This window comes from Schistosoma mansoni, chromosome W, assembly GCF_000237925.1.
Source record: "Schistosoma mansoni strain Puerto Rico chromosome W, complete genome".
NCBI classification, from domain to species: Eukaryota; Metazoa; Platyhelminthes; class Trematoda; order Strigeidida; family Schistosomatidae; genus Schistosoma; species Schistosoma mansoni.
Window position 1 is genome coordinate 32090372 of NC_031502.1, and position 18201 is coordinate 32108572.

An 18201-nucleotide genomic window follows, 5' to 3' on the forward strand; every position below is an offset into this window, starting at 1 on the left:
TATACAAAGGTTCAGTAGGGGCCATTGAGACTCGAAAATGACTGAAACAAAATCACATCTTTAGAAGATGATATCTGTTTTGTGATGTGCATATCTTTTTTGCGGTCAAGTCAAGAACCATTGGCGTCAAAAATCAATGCAAGAAAATTTAGTGATTTTAAGAAAAACGAATGGTTCTCATACTATTTAAATTAGAATGTGCTTTTTCGAAGAACTAATTTAAACCAGAAAATCAGCTAGATGCACAACAGCATGAGTCTTAGATAGGCGCCCGATAATTATTGAGGCTAGTATTTTAAATGCTATATTAATCAAACTAATCCCTCTATGCTTATCACAGGATGATTTTGACTTCTTATATATTGGGACAAGCAGTGATTGCGATCAGTTAGATGGGATTACATTCAGTTCTCAGATTTTAGCGGAAATATTATTCAACTTAAAACTGGACCAACATCCTTAAAGACCTCTGGAGTTAGTCCATTTGGACGAGCTTCTCTTCCTCGTTTCAGATTAACTACAGCTTCTTGAACTTCAATTAGAGTCGGGAAGTCTAGTTCAATGTTCCATACAGGATGTTTGGGAATGCCGGCTAGCTGTAGAGTAGCTGAAGGCTAGCTGAACTGCACCTTAAAGTGTTCCGCCCATCGTTCTAAACGTCTGGACTGAGAGCAGATAAGAGTGTCATCTTTTTCCGAAATCCTCTCACACTTGAATTCTTAATTCCCGTTTCTTTTATTCGCCTGAGGAGTTGTCTTGTGTTACCTACAGACACTGCCTTCTCTTTTTCTCTCGTAGCCAATCACTGCTCACGATCGTTCCCGTAGACTGCTGGTTGACCTAGATCCGTTTTTCGCTCGTCATCATGTTACAAGCCTGATGGACTGAGTTTACGAGAGTCTATCAGTGCAATAGACTTGGCAGAAATCCATTGTTTTTACGTAACCCTTTGGTGTAAATCACTGATAAATGTCACTGCTGTTTCCACAGTTGTTTGCATATCTTTCCTAGCAGCATCTAGCTCAGCCTCGTTCACATAACTGCCTAAGTGTGACCTCACTTGTTCCCGGAATCTACTTTTGGCTTTCTTGTCACTCAGTTCAATTCTAATGCGTCTTCCTAGTGTGGTTTTTCTGCGTCCAGTGAGGCTCAAGCAAATGCATGCTCGTATTAGAGCATGATCGGAGTTCAAACAGCTATTTCAGAACGAGAGACAATCTTCTATCGAGCCTCTCCAACGATGACTGATGGCAATATGGTCTATTTGAGTTCATCATCGGTTTGGTGCAGAGGTCTCTGCCATGTTAGACGATTCATCTCTTTATGCCTAAAATTAGTTTTTGCTAAAAATATACGGTTGTCTGAGCACAGCTACAACAGACGGTCACCATCATCTGTTCGTTGAACCGGAATATCAAAATACACACCTAAATGTCTTTCTGTTTGGTTCAGGCCACCTACTTGTGTATGCAAGTCATCTGGTACGAGTACTATGTCTGAGTGTTAGGCTTTACAGAAAAGTTCAGAAAGCTTTCTGTAAAAGTCATCTTTCACTTCATTCGGGCTGCAGTCAGTGGAAGAGTAGGCAGAAACGACGAAAAGACAACGACGCGTGTCCCTATCCTTCCGAGTTCATATGGAGCCGTTTAGCCGAACAGCACATAGGCGACTGTTAACGGGGATCCATTCTAATAGTGATTGTTCTGCCCTCGTACTTAGTGCTATGCCTACACCTAAAGGTTCACGAGAACTTTCCGTCGGGTCGCCAGATACACGGAGGGTGTATCTCATCGGTTCTCTGTTATGGTAAGGTCAGGTCAAGTGAATGACCATGTTAAGATCCTGTATACGTATTTCAGAGACACAGCATACATCAATGGAAGGAGATTCTAGGGTTTTAGCCAAGGAAGACTGCTAGCCGATTTGACACAGGGTACATACGTTGAAGGCTCCAATGTGTAGTTTGGAGCAAAGTTTCAGAAGACCTGGGACACTGTTCTGCGCACTAGAATCCTTGGTCATGGTGACACTTGAGGAGGAAGCCAAAAGAGGAAGTTTGGAGTTGATAAGTCGATGTAAGAGGAATAATAAGAATTGAAGAGGGAGATTGATTATGAATACGGTGATTTTGAGTTCTGTTATAGGTACGACGGCGGTTATCACTTCCCGGTCGATCACAACGTGGAAGGGTACTTCTGGAGATACCTGAAAAAGAATTCGGGTGAGGGGGTCTTAGTAACTCGAGAGTGTGACCACAGTGCCCAAGAGACAATTGCTTGAGGTCAGTCACACACGACATTTTTGTGAGTAGTTTTCGTGTTAGCACAGTACTTGTTGAGACCTTACCGCCAGGGACTGATATCCATGGTGCAAGGCGAGGTGTGCATTTTTAGGGTCGGTCTTTTCTAACCCCACCCTTCCTCATGGGAAGGCAGCATCGCTGTTATGCTGGTTGTTTGAAGGGAACACCTTACCGCCGTCACAACTCTGTACAGTCAGAAGTACGACTTCGCCTTCGGACCTTGGGTTTTCTGCTTTTAGTCTTACTGTTCTTCAGCCGACCTGTCTAGCATGGTAGGACCTTGAGGGACGATTGTTCCAGTCAGTATAGCTCGACTGCTTTATTACGATAGGCAAGCCCGACCACCACATCAAGGTAGCAACAACTATTTTACTATTTTAAAGCCATTTCTAACTTAAGGTAAGCATCGACAGACTAAAGTAACCACTATATAGGATCGAAAGTATATAGCCTGAATGTAGGAAAGAACGACTGTTATAAGAGATACTGTGGTCGGTACATAAATCAGAGTAGGTAAGCATTGAATCGCCTTCCTCTATTATTATAACAAGGACCACAACATAGAATGAAGAAATGTGTTTCAAGGGGTTTTGAAAGTTGTCAATAAATTTATGCAAAGAGCTATCTTTTATAGCGAAAATCGGCTTAGAACAATGAAGAACTGAAAAACTTCATGTTTGGGGTAATCATGACTCAACCATTAGGATTTTTTAAACAAAATGTTCTTTTTTTATTGTACAGAATCTTGCAGTAAACAGTACATAAAAATAAATCGTATGTTGGCGAAATAAACTAAAATTGATCAGGTAACTAATAGGTTATCAACAATAACAAAAAAATTATTTTATAAATTCTGTTACCAAAGTAGTAACTCTACCAATAATACTTTAAAAACCCTCTATGTGACAGGTCAAACAACTTTTACAATATCCTACTGGTCTATTTAATTATCTTATTCATTTGAAACAAATGTTGATGCCGATGGGTACCAAAATAAATAAGCGTCATCCAAATAAAAACATGAAATCTTGAAGGGATATATAAAGGAGAAAGAATATGATAGAAACAAATAAATAAATAGAAAGATAAGTGAATGAGATTAGCTCGTAGTAGAAACAGTTCATTTGAAAAAGTACGGAAAGGAAGAATTTTTCCAACTAACGGGATTGATTTCACATTTATGAACAATGTAAAAAAAGCACTGTTATCTGTTTTGAGCTATGTCTATGATAAATTCTCAAGCAATTGAGTCTCATAATCTATGGTACACCAACCAAGGAATCATAATGAACTGATAGATGCCCTACCTAGAGAAATTTCTCTCATACAACGGCTCCACTTGATAAAGTAATCAAATATATGATTATTATTATTAATAAAGACAATGTTCTCGATTCTATTTGTGAGTTATATCATAATTGTACTAAATTTTTCGAATAGATTTAATTTCATTGAAACAAAACACAACAATTTAACTTACCCAATTTTATGTCTTGCATCATCACAATCAATTGGCATAGAAATTAGTTGTTTACGAAGCATAACAGAAAATTTAGCAACCACATTTTCGACATCACTATAAACTAGAAAAATAAGAGGGAACTTTTTGAAGGGCGAATTGTAATTTCAGTGCTTTTTTTCTATGAAAAGAAAACACTTTAGACATAGTTACAATAGTTTAAAATCTTATTAAAAATGAAGACAATTGTTTAGCTACAATTTAAACTATCAATGAAATTAGGGAGAATAAACAAATTTATATTGTACAGGATTCCTCTTTTTATATAAATGGTACGCTTTGTTCCTCTATCTGTTGCTTACGGTTAAAATAATGACTTTATACGTTTTAAGATACGTAAGTAGTGTTTGGGATAGTTTTGAGTCCGCTTAAACCAGCTTACAACATACCACTTCTTTCAGTAAGTTTGAATTTTAGTGTTTACAAGCTAAAGTGCAGCAGTAAAAAGAATTTTTTGTTGTTTTTGGTTTGTTGACCTTTTAAACAAGCTAACGTGTTGTACTACTCTTGAGGACAACGCAAAGTTACGTATACACGCAATAGATGCTCCCTTAGCTTAAACTTTCCTGATATTTTCATTAAATCGTCTAAGAAGGATTATGTTTTAAATTAACTAGGACTAAAAGGGAGCGATAAGAGGATTTTCTGTTTTTAATTTCAAAGAAATCGAAGCTAGGAGTTTTTCATCGTGTAGTCAAAGTGTTTAACGAACGAAACAGCAGTTAAATTACATGTTATATTACTTTGGCTGCCTAAGACATTTGTAATTTTTTTACTTCTATTTTTCACCAAGTCTACACTGAGTTGTGAAAAGTAAGAGACCAATACAACAACATAACAAAAGTTGCTGTAAACCAGAAATCGGCTTCAATACTAGTTGTGAATCCAATTATCTCCATAGTTAACAACAAGAACTGATCTTAGTTAGGCACCTATTGAACGAGTGCTTAACGTTTATATATATATATATATATATTACTAAATACACTACTTAATAGTATGTTGAATAGTAACAATAAATTGATCACACATTTCATCTATGCACATCCAATATGTCAACTGTAGAGAAAGTACAGTAAACAGAATGTTCAGGTAATTAAAAAACCAATCTGTGATAAACACTTAAAAACTAACTAGGCAACCTATAGTGAGGTAAACGTGTCACCTTACTTCTATACAACAATACTCGACAAATCTTGCACAAACCCACTGTATGTTTGTAGAAAATTTCACATTGTAATCATTTCCTATCTTCATATAAATATTATACTGAATTGAATGGTATTATTTTTAGGAAAAAAATTCTACTATAGATCCAAACTCACCACGGCGTAGAACTTCAGCATCTGAATTGGAGAATAATGATTTCGCACGTAAGTAATCATTTAATACCAAATTGTAATCACCCTACAATAACACAAGTCACATGGAATGGAGGGGAAAAAAGAAACATAGTAAGATAATCAAATTAAATTTTCAGTTTGAGGTTGTGGAGATTGCTGAATTTCATTGAAATCATGAATCGACCAATGTTAGACCACCACTGAAAATCTGGGAGCACTGGACGGCCGACTCGTCCTAGTATAAAACTCAGCAGTGCGCATTCATAATCCCGCACGCGGGATGAGAATATAAGACATTCGATATCGTGTGCAAATACTTAAAATCTAGACGACTGAGTCGTCATACAACGGTGTTAATGTGGTCTAATATTGGTCGGGTCATGATTTCAATGAAATTAAATTTCTTTCATTAGGAAACTTTAAGGGAAATTACCATAAAGTTAAAAAGTTTAACATTGTGATAATTGAGTTGATTAACTGAAAAACCCCTTCCACGCAAAAATTTCTTATGTAACTGCCTTAAAAAGAGCCAGTACATTTGACTTTGTGGATGCTGTTAAATGAGGATTCTAGTGGAAATAGATGACCAGATGTTTAACAATGATACTACTACGATAGACTTTTTTTCTTTCTTCTGAATGTTATTCCACACAAACTACTTTTTTAAATACTCAGGTCTATTTTACAAGATTTCAAAACACGCCTTCGAATAAAGAGCAATGAATTATTAGCGAACAAAAAGCCTAACTTTTAATCACTAGACTACAGGTTCAAAAACTACCTTACCCTACGTTAGTTTCAGCGACCGAGTATCATCATGCTAGATATGGAACAAAACCGAGTCTGAATGAACGTCTCCCTAAACAATTATAGTAGAGCACAAAGAACAACATTTCTACGAAGATTACCATCATTTATTTGAGAAAATAAAGAATGTATATAATATCTTACTTTGGATATATTTGTTCGAATAGCATGTGGTAGATTGAACAGGAACTGATAACGTTGCAAAACAGATATAGCATTTTTAATTGAATCACCCCTATCTCTACGTTTTAAAATATCTTCAAATAAACGGTGACCAAGTGTTCGGGTATCTGAAGTAATCGAAGGATATAAAAGTTATGATTATAATCTGTCAAGTAATTGTTTTCATTTAATTTAGTCGTTTTATTATCAAAAGTAAAGCTAAAACATTTTAGCGTAACAAAACGAAAACCACGATATACTAGATTTCCATTCTACATTCCAGTAATATGTTAGATACTACTAATATTTTCCTATTTTAGACTAAAATAAGGTTTGCCAGCAAGTGGTTGTGGAGGTTATTGAATTTCATTGAAATCATGAACCGATCTAAGTTAGACCATCATTGAGAACTTGGAAGCACTGGACGGCCGACTCGTCCTAGAACGGCACTCCTCATTAGTGTACATCCACGTTACCACACGCTGGAATCAAACTCAGGGACCTTTGATTTCGTTTGAGGACGCTTAACCTCTGGACCACTGAGTCGGAACTAAACTGTGTTAATGTCTTACTTTAATCAACCCACGACAGTGAATGACCATCCCATGCTAGGATGAAACGGCTTCCAGGTTTTCAATGGTGGTCTAACTTAGATCAGTTCATGATTTCAATAAAATGAGATTTAAAACTTCAATCCAATAACCAACGAATAGCTTAACTGAACGAGCAGTTAAAACCTACCTGCAACGATTAATATCATTTTACAGATTAGATCAGTAGTTTGGACGCTTTACAATTGCTTCACTCACTGTTCAAGGCCGATATTATCTATGATGTATCTAAACATGTGTAAATTTATTCAATCTAATAACTAACTGAGGGCAGGAGAGAGTGGACTTAAACTATCAAGCTGACAAAAAACATTTTATTCTAAATGTCGACATCTATCATATGCAAATCAAGATTCATGAAAAGATGAAAGTTTGATTAAAATCATTGCACCATGTAAAAAAACAACGAGAGGTGTAAGTAGAAGATAACAAGTAAATCTTTATATCTACTGATATCATGTTTAGGCTTTAACAACAATGTACAATAATTATACCAACCTATTCTACGCTATTTATTGTATGAATATTCTAACAAATAATAATCGTTCATGAAAATGAATTCCTACAAATAAAGAAAAAGAAAGTATTTCAAATGTACAGTTATCATAGAATACTTGGATGCTTGAATGAGTTGCTGGTGTGTGTAAACACTGAGATATTTTTGGGGGAAATTAACTTAATTAATTTTAAATACTATTCTAATGCTTGTGAAATAAGGCTATATTGAGGCAATACGCACAGTATGCACATATGCCAATAAGAGACTGACCAGTTGCAGTCCTGAACATCAATGGGAAGATTCAAACAAGTAATACTAAGTGAATCTATTCTAATATGGTTTTTATTATTGTAATACATACAGTAATAAAATAGTTTTAAAGAAAAATGAATAATCTCTACCGTAAAGAATTGATTCCAAACGTAAATCATTGCTGTCATTTGTTTCAATTGACTTCTTCTCATTGTCCAATCTACGACGTAAACCTGTATAATAAGTATAAAATGAATATAAAATGATAAATATATATTCCACAAATTTAGTGTCTTGATAATTAACAATCGTGGTACTGAGCTCTCATACACACAAACTAACCAAAGATGTTCACACTACAAAAATCTGTACATGCTAAGGAAAAACTAAATGTCTGTAATCGATGAGATTTATGAAACTGGCTACTTGTCATGATGATTTTGTATAGACAAAAAATAATATGAAATATTAGAGTATGATCGACCTTGTTTACGAAAATATCTGTGTTTTAAAGTACAATCAGTGATTCGACTAAGTCGTACTTTATCTTGTGAAACTCATGGGAAGAGTATTCTATTCTAATTCATTATTACTCTTTTTACGCTTTCTAGATAATTTACAACAACTGTGTAAAAGACTAAAGTCCAATCCCCAAAAACTTCTTATGACTCATTTGGTACAATGAAAGTCTAAATAAAATAACATTCGCACACAGAGAGTGAATAAGAAACTCTGTGTTTGAAAACACAATTGACCTAGATGCTGACTCAGTGGCTTAAAGGTTAAGTGTTTATGTGCGAGACCGGAAGTCTTGAGCTCGACCTCCAGGAGAGTCACACTGCTGAGGTGTCCTATATTGGGACGAAACAATCGTCACTAAAAATATATAGGTGTGTTCAACTTACTATCCATTCCGTCCAGACACCGAAAAATCAAAACTAGATTTGTTCTAATAACATTGACAGGTTCACCTGGACCTTCCTGACCCATACTTTGGCGAAAATTTTTCACCGTAACCAATAAATCATTAAAACTAAAATGAAGAAAATTGTTCAGAGACAATAAATTTCACTGTTTGAAATTACATTTTCAGAACCTTTGGAAAGAATATAATAAATTCATAAAATATATATTTCTGTTTAGTCAATTATTCACCTTGAAAGGAAATTATCCAAATAAAAAATGCCTTACAAAAATTTTCTCTTGAACTAAAAATAATCACAGGCTAAATCACTGTAGACTTTAAATAGGGAAAAAGGAACAAAATGAGTTTAATAAATCTCGTAAACAGTCGACTGAGTTTATTATTGAGGAGATTAAATATTTATTTATTTGACTTGAATTATAAACGAATGATGTAATCCTGTGATGCGCGTTGAATTTTACACATCAACTGATCGGACGTTTATTAAACTTTGATCAATACTATACACCATTAGTATGGTATTTAATTCAGATTTTCTGTTTCATATAGTCCCTATGTATGTTAGATGACCAACGATTATTACTGTCGATAAGATATGTAATTTGATAACCAAGAATTTGAGGTCTATTTAAAGTGTAGAAACCACACTACTCATAAGTGGATACATTAGATGTTGCAAATATCCATGTGCGAAAAAGATAAGCAAGCTGTTTATTTACTAATGAAAATCTGAATAGGATGATAAAGCTCTGAATGGACCTGATCAGCATTATCGTATATACTACTCTTACTGTTTACATTCATCAAGCAGGTAGTTTATATCTGGTAAAATATGTGTTTACTTTAGTCAAACTGACTCTTTGACTTCATTCCCCAAACACATATTTCACGTTCACATCATTATTAGAACGGATTTGAATTATCTTTTTTACAATCTTGTCTGAATTTTGATCATTCTTTGTTGGTACGTGTGCACCCGTATGAGTTACACCTTGATTAAGCTACTTCCACAAGGAATCCAGCTGATGAGTCCCGAGTAGGATACCAGGCGTTAGCTACAAATCCATCGATTTCATAAAAACATTACACGTACCATATATCTCTAATTATATCATCTCGGTTACTTTATTTCCATAAAATTTCTCATTCACAACACCTTGGAACACGAATAGCATAGGTATTATTGCTATTAAGGATTTGGCAAATACAAATGATATGAAATAAAAATCAGTGGATATATATATACAGATAACACTATTTTCTGTTGATAAATTTCAAAAACTCCGGTAACAGATAATGCTTTCATTACAACACTGGCAAGATTACTTTTACAAAACACACAAAGTAACCAGTGTTTCTAATCATATAATTTCATAAAATGTGTGGATTGAATTGTTGAAACTATTAACAAATAGCCTTATAAGTGTACAATGATGAGAAAAGGTATAAACAAGCAGCGAAAACCTTACGAATTATCATCAGCTAAAATTTACTTGATATGAGCTTCTAGTTAAATAGTGAATACGATTTATGGATCCATCAATTCATGCCAAGACAGACGCTAATTTTAATCAACTAGAATCCTCTTAGTGTAATAGTCACCAGTCTCTTTTGATGCAAATCATTAACTAATAAGAGACTTTTATCCATATATGTAGGAAAAAGGGTAACAACATGTGAGTTTTGTACTACACGAAATCTCTTAACTGGATATCATTTCGTTAGTGTTGTTGAAAGTAGTCAAAATATTATCAGTTAATATGCTTCATTAAATATAAGAACATTACATTTTAGGCTACAGAATTTGAATAGTCAAAAATTGTGTAACTGGCAATAGAGTATCTAATATTTGGTCTATTTCAGGGATTTGTTAAACAACTGAGTATGAACTAATACATTTTACGAATCTTTTTTTATTTTTATAAGCTTACTTTGAATTTTTATAGAATTTCAGTAGAAACATAACTGGGTTAAAATCTTTATCGGCCAAATGTACAGAACCTGAACCTATAATGTGTAAATGTAAAAATAAGATGTTGAATTTGTTTTCGAAAAATGACTTTTACAAGAAAAAAGTTAATAATTTGAAACAACCATAATAAAATGATTAAATTAGTAGAATAACGTAAATAAAAACGACTGTAAGTTTCAAATTTAGAAAATATTAGCTAATGAACTAAGAAAAACCTATGAAACATTAAAATCTACGTTTAGTCACTCATTCGCTATTAACTTTATCGAGGAGTGAATCTATAAGTACTGGGGATGCTAGATCCCCAGAACTCACTTGGTAAACGTCTTATTTTTGTAATTTTGTTTTGGAAATCTGAATTTCTTGTTTCCGCGTCAAAAGCGCCCATTTTCACCTTCGTATTTCCCACTTGAGAGGAACTTAAATGCCATTAGTCCGTTGTCTCTTTTAATATACTATTTTGTAACATTTCCCAAGGACATTTTTATGTTGTATATATATGCTTCAGTTGTGCTTGTTACTGTTCGTGCTTCTGGCTGCTTGTGGAGTACACATTTTCCCTTTTCTGAACCTGGACTTCTCTCTCTATTTAGCGCTGCTGAGACGCATCGGAATAGTTAGCTTATTTAGTCGTTGTGTCGCTGAGTCGTTCCGTTCGCAGAATACACTGTGAGCATATTGCCATTTTACTTCAGTCAGTCAGTAATGATCAAAAAAGAGATCGAAACATAGTACATTCAACCGCTCGATCGCAGGTTCGAACTCCATTTCACCTACCTTTACACATGATAATCAGTAAAAAAACATTACTCAAGACATGATTTGGGACACTAGTAGTGTTTAACTGTGAATTACTGGAATGCTGATTACGTAAAATGTGCTCTGTTTCTCGAACAACTATTTTATTCATTTCATTTTGAAACACAGCAGTTCCAGGATTTCGTGAATGTACGACACAAAATATTTGAACTGACTTTTAGGACCAGAAAATATAAAAAGAATTCAAACTAATCAGTCAGATTCAAGTTTGTGAATCTGGTACAATTTATGAATAAAATCCATGAGGACACAAGTGGTAAGAAGATTCCCATTTATACCATAACGCTAAACATGTGATTAGATAAACTAACAAAGATAAAGCCTTGAACTGTCAATCACCTGCCAAACTGCAATAACAGAATATAAATTGAAAAGAATGGCTCTGATGGTGGAAGTGTATAAACATTAAACAAATAATTTAGGATAACAAGTCTCGTTTGATATATCTTTTTATCTTGTTACAGTAATGTATAAACAGGTACGCCGTAGTTATAAAAAGTATACTAATTGACCATCAAATAGTGATCACAAAATTCCTCATTATACGTACTATCTCTTCAGTATATCATTTTGATTATTCTATCTGAAATTATTTTTCCAGTTGTAATGATGATACTGAACCGTAAATCACTCTAATTTACATTAAGGTATATATCTTTCCAGTCTAAATACGCAGCATACGATTCCTGCTTAAACAGAAAAGAAAACCTGTTAAGCTGTTTATTTCTGCCCAAGAAATGCTATTTTACAACCGTGATCAGTGGTTGAATAATTTAGATGGTGTGACGTCGAATAAACCAAAGTACAACAGTTGCATGTAGTCTTTATCGTCCTCTAGATTTTTAGCCCCAGTACTGGTTTATCCACACCTTTTCTTCTTGTCTTTCCAAATCAAACTATCAATCCTTATTCTTTTTTATTGTCATTGCTACTACATTATATCGACTCATCCACAATTTATCTTGTTAATTTCACCTTGTCGTACTTATGTGGTATGACAACTTGGGTCAAGGCACATTTCCCCAGGCTTTAACTTGATTATGACTGAATCCTATTAAAGAAATTAGGGACTAATAATGTTACTCAGAAATTTCTTACGTGGGTATATTTCTCTCAAAGCAGAGTCTGACAGTGGCATACTAATTCGACTCAACTCCGACATTGGAAGGCCAGTGGAATGATCGAGCTCTGCTCCAGGAACACACCCAACAGCTACAGTAGATCCGGATGATCCTCCAGAAGTACTACCACTGGTAGGAGCAACACGTCTATCATCTTCTGGCCAATAAGTTACAACAGTTTGTGGACCTTAAAATAAAAGGTTGTGGATTTTAGAAAAGAAAATAGGGTAACAGGAGTTTCGAAAAGTAAGTAGATCAATCAACAAAATTAGCTCACAATAATAGTGAAAATAGTATCTGACGAGAAATATCCATGACCAAGAATAGACACTATGGAGAATCCCAAACACAATAAATATGAAAATTAATGAAGATTAACGTTACAGCTTTGAAAGATATGATAAAAGCTCTTTATATTTTGAGAATGTACTTTAATAAGTGTAAGATAAAGGTTATTTGTGGCATTCAACTTATACAGAAAACACCAAAAATATAAATGTACATATTACTGGTGGATTTATTTAAACTACGATCATTAGCTTGCGTCATTTATGGCGTAGGCGAGATACCCGTCTAGCAACCAAAAGACGGGTTTACTGTGCAGCAGTCCGTTCCGTCCTACATTATGGCAGTGAAACATGGCCGATAAGAGTAGAGGATATTCGTAGGCTACTAGTATTCGATCATAGGTGTCTTCGAAGCATTGCTCGTATATCCTGGGACCACCGAGTAGGTACTAGGGAAATCGATTGATGAAGTAGTGAAACTTCATCAGTTGAGATGGTTGAGATACGTGTTACGTATGCCCAACCACCGACTGCCCCGACGTGCAATGTTTTATGGTGTAGGAGTAGGTTGGAAGAAAGCTAGGGGCGACCAGACCAAAACATGGCATAAATCCATGAAGTCGCTGACAAGTGGACTGGGCCATGTTGGTAGGTGTAGACTACCTGGTTGGGATTCGCGAGATGATAGCAACCGATGGTTAGAGACCTTGAACGACATGGCTCAAAATCGTTTGCAATGACGAAGATGCGTCCACTCTTCATGTTCTCCCAGATTCTAATCTTCTGGATTCTTCATGTCCGTATCCTTTTTCTCTTTCCAAATTTATTTCACCGTATTATACTCCTTCAATAACATCTTCAAACCCTTATCTTTCACATAATACTTATACTCTTACTACTTCTACCAATATGGGATTTAAATCGACAGCTGCATCTCTGTGCTAATGTGGTATGGCAACTAGAACCGATGTACGTACGTACGAAGTTCTACGTTGTGACTGACTGACTGACTGACTGACGATCACTCACCAGTCTAATGCGATAATAAATAAATCCTTAAAGAATATGATACGTATATACTATCTAAAAGTTTACGTAGACAACAACTACTACAATTAATACGGAACATTTTTCAACTTAATTGATCTAAATAGTAAATTCAAATATCATACCACTGAATAAATAATTCCGATATGATACGTCTTGTTGGTTGAACGTTATATTCGGATCCTAAGCTAGTTTCGTAACCCCCAAGCTAGAACTACACAGACTTGAACACGAGAGAAAAGGCACAAATATGCGGGAAGCACTTTACTCCAAAGGTTCGTTCATGTACAGAAAATATAGGGTTTTTATAGTATTTTAAAAGTCCTTGAGTTTTACTGAAAATTCTAGAATACTGCTAAACATAGTAGCAGTGTATTAATCAGCCAATCGGGATCTCTACATGTGACTTTTCATTTTCGCTATGTTACTAACAAAACTTCTAATCAAGCGCTGATTGGATGAAATGCTCCTTAATGTTTCATGAGCTTGTCATGTCGATTGCGAGAAATTTGCAGGATCATCCTAACAGATATTATATATGGTATTTCACTCTTCAACTTATTTTATCCCAGATACTCTAAACCAGGCACAACAGCATAACAGTCCAATATTACGACTTCACATAACACAGAGAATATTCACATAAATAATCCCCATAAGACTAATTTTGTGAACCGCATATGATAATATGGAATTAATGATGACTCTTACCTAAAACCTCGTATTCATAAGCACCAAATATTTTAATGTTATTTCTACTTTTCTGTTCTTATTTCTCAAGCCATTTATGAAATTTATGCTGATTTAATATTTTTATACAAGCACATGTTTATGCACCTAGTTATACGCCACACGCTCTATGAGAATAGTAATAATAACACCTGATGGTTCACAGCAAAATAAATAGGGCGGAGTTGAGAGTTTCAAGATTGGTTGAAAATCGAAGGGTTTAATCATTCAGCCAAGTGTAGAGGCACTATATCATTTTTGAGAACTTGAGTCTTAGTCCTAATATCATGGACTAAAGAAACCGAAACAATACAATAAATGGTGAGAATTGGGATTAAAGCTTAGGTGACGTTTAATGTCGTAAAAGGCTATAGCGCAAGCTTAATTAGGATTACAGCATGTAAAACGATTGGAAACAATAAATCACAACCATAACTAACCAAACCAACTTACTGACTACGCGGAGCATATTTTGACGATAAATCACTGCGGCAGTTCCAATCCCTCCGCTATCAGTAACCACAACGATCTCAAGTTCACCTTCTCCCAGTGGTGTAATGGCAGTAAGTTTCTTGGGTGAGAACCATTGAGCACTTCTTCCAACATCTATCCCACCAATGAATACATGTAGAAGATCACTTGCAGTGTTCCCCAAGTTTTCTCCCCTAATAGTCAGTTTTGTCCCAGGGGTTCCTTGGTTTGGAGAAATCCCATTAACTTGTGGAGCAGGACCACTAGGTTTCCCCATTATGGTAGATCAGGAATAGTTACAAACGTCCTCCTGGGAGACAACAATAGTGTGAAAACAAAGACTCATCCACCTATGAAACAAATATAAAATATGCTTTATTACCACAATTTATTTGATTCACAATTGGTACTGAATAACAACAGCTTTAATGGAATAACTCAGCATTCAAGCGCGTTTTATATAATGGACTACGAATTAAACCACTTTCTTGGAGTAAAGTCTCCTAATGAGTAGTCTAAACCTCAGTAGATAACATGCTAGCGCCGTTCACTAGAGTGTAGGAAGGATATGAAACATCACACAATCAGTAACTAATGAATATACAAGGAAGGAGAACACAGAGTACGAGAGCAACGAATTATATTCCTAAAATTGAATAACGCGATCGGCAGGTACAGGTCTTCACAAAATATAATTTTATAGACGCCTTAAAAGTTCAGTTTATGAAGAGTTTGACATCCTTCCTCCAACACATCCACCCTCTGTCGCCCTGCAAGTAAAAGAACAAGTTCATGATAATAACATGCGTAATAGTTTTATTACTGTTACAAGTGTGTGAACCAGACTTAGCATCTATGACCTAGTGGTTGATATTCTAGTGCTTAGACCGATGGATCACAGTTCCAATGCTCAAAAAGGATAGACTTGTGACAAAAAAGGCGATAACTAACAGACTAACTGTGACTGGAATTCAGTTAGGTAAGTAACTGCAGAAGCTTCTTCACACCAAAGACGCTATGCCAGTCAGTATTCAAACCAATAACAGCCTTGTCTGGTTCAACCTTCTTAACTAAGCTGTTCAAGACCATTGTGATCTGGTAGACCTACTAGTAAACTGAACAGAAGAGCTTCCTCAAGTGCTTTAAGGAATATTCAGACGATCATTATAAAGCATTATCGATGGATTGGTGTAAATTATTTGACAATCAAGATGTCATTTTCGATCATATTGCACTATCTATTACACAGTATATAGAGTTAACACCTTCGAATTATATAAATTTGTAACTGCATCAACTGCTTCGCGTCACTTACTGCCAATTTTTCCTAAAATCGGATAGTGTTAACAAATGTAACTGGTATTAAGTAAAACAAACTAACCGACAGTGCATAAAAAATACGGAAGAATTCAGTAACAACTTGGATCAAAAGGCAAACAAACATAAATGACGTAAATGTAGAATAACAGTAGCGATGGGTGACGGCTGTGGAAAGTACTGAAGATAAATTTAGACGACTGCTGGATCAACAGTCTAGATTGATCTAGATTCTCTCTAATACTCCGTTGGAAGTTAATATAACATATTCGATCCCTAGATATGGTCTGACTGATTACATCGACCAAGACCCTGGGTTGACCTCCAGTGATGTTGTTACTAAAGTTCAACAGCTAATGAACATCAAACATGAGACCGATTCGGACCAGTCTGAGGGATAATGTGATCTCGAAGTTCATGTGCTTAGTAATAAATTTGTTTCCAGTCCCAAGTGTAAGGTATTGTTCACAATAAACCCTAGCAGTACGTCACCCAGAATGAAGACGAAAACCCTATAGTCTACACCCTAGTCTCAGTGCATGGCACTTCGCCAAATCGTACCTATATGAAACCACCGAAGCATTAAATGTGGTGTGACGGGTTACAAATATAGACTTCACATCTACAAAACGTGAATTGTTCATAAAATCAAAAAATTCGAGGGACCGATGATGAAATTTATGAGATTATTGGCAGATACCACCTCAATACCGCGGAGATACACTACAGTCGAGATTAACGGTCGTACTACCAGTTCGTCATTCAGCTGTCTTTTAACAGTTGTCAAGATAAAGTCAAGAAATGACAGATCAAATTTACATAATATTTGTTTTACTCACATAGAAAATGGATATCTGTAATTTATATTCCAACATAGAATTAAGAAACCCACAGACGCATACTTTTCACTATTTATTTATTTTTTATTTACTTAAAAGTAAACACTGATACAAGGAGGCGCCAAATACATATGCGCCACACAAATCATCTGGTCATTGTGAGGACCGGAATACTGCGAGGGTGCTCAAACCGAAGCAGGTGGTTTTCTTAGGGGGCCACACCCCAAGCCTTTAACCTAAAGGTCGAATCCACAAGGCAGTGGAGCAACATCAGGAGATGAAGTCCCATGGTAGCCGGTGAACAACAATAGGCTAATAAGCCTTTTGTCCCCTCAGGATACTGGAGCGCATGTGCACCATTGGTTTGGAATCAGGGTTTTAAAACTCCCCAAGGTGGATCTTCCATATCCACAAACCCAGTTGAAGCGCCGAACATTCGCTTTTTGTCCTCTCAATTTCTCAAACAACGCCCTTGTCCGGAGAAGGTAGGCAGTAGGACTTCCCTGTCAGTGGCTGTGTACGCGTGGCCATGTGAGAGCATTTCGAGAGAAAGAGAGGATTCTTCCCAATTTCGGCCGTACCAGAACATTTGGGGGCCATATTTTTAACCATTACAGTCAAAGACGGTGTAACAAATAAACCTAGAAACACGTAGCCATTAAACAAGGGTGTTTGACATGTGTAAACCCAAATATAAATCGTAGGGAGGAGAATTAATATAGATTTACGGAGAACTCGCAAGGCTAACTTTCAACACATTTCATCACACCAATTTATTCAGTGGTATTCTGTTTATGAACTTTCAGAGCCGTTCACACTGTGTAACAACTACCCAGTTTATAGGATTCTGAGTGCTTTATTCATTGTATTGATACATGACATTACTTTGAATATAATTTTGCCCTTCTGACGTTTTCACTAATCCACTCTTCATAAAATGCTTTTCTCTCTTACGTTGCTCAACAACGTATCACTGAAACGTCAAGTATTAATTGCCCAGTCCGACTAGTTTGCTTAGATCCCATTCAGTATTGGAATAATCTCCCATACAACTGTATCATTTCAATTCACAACAAATATACAGCATTTTAAAATACAACACCACCCAAGAATGACCCGGAGAATTTAGAAAGAGAAAAGATAGGACTGAGAAGTATATTTTCATCAGTAGTGAAAAGA

General features: G+C 35.6%; 1 protein-coding gene across 1 annotated transcript in view; it reads right to left on the minus strand.

The window, feature by feature from the left end:
• The window catches only part of Smp_131960 (hypothetical protein), a gene marked incomplete at its 3' end in the record, with an annotated part of 33115 nt that extends 17912 nt beyond the window's left edge, over positions 1 to 15203 (minus strand). The window contains exons 1-8 of the mRNA XM_018789398.1: positions 14849 to 15203; positions 12310 to 12519; positions 10352 to 10427; positions 8401 to 8528; positions 7645 to 7728; positions 6116 to 6261; positions 5147 to 5228; positions 3783 to 3885 (exon numbers count right to left, since the gene is read on the minus strand). Coding sequence (XP_018654845.1) covers positions 3783 to 3885; positions 5147 to 5228; positions 6116 to 6261; positions 7645 to 7728; positions 8401 to 8528; positions 10352 to 10427; positions 12310 to 12519; positions 14849 to 15143 — 1124 coding nt within the window. The 5' untranslated portion in view covers positions 15144 to 15203. The remainder of the gene's footprint in view (positions 1 to 3782; positions 3886 to 5146; positions 5229 to 6115; positions 6262 to 7644; positions 7729 to 8400; positions 8529 to 10351; positions 10428 to 12309; positions 12520 to 14848) is intronic.
• Positions 15204 to 18201: the final 2998 nt, after the last annotated feature.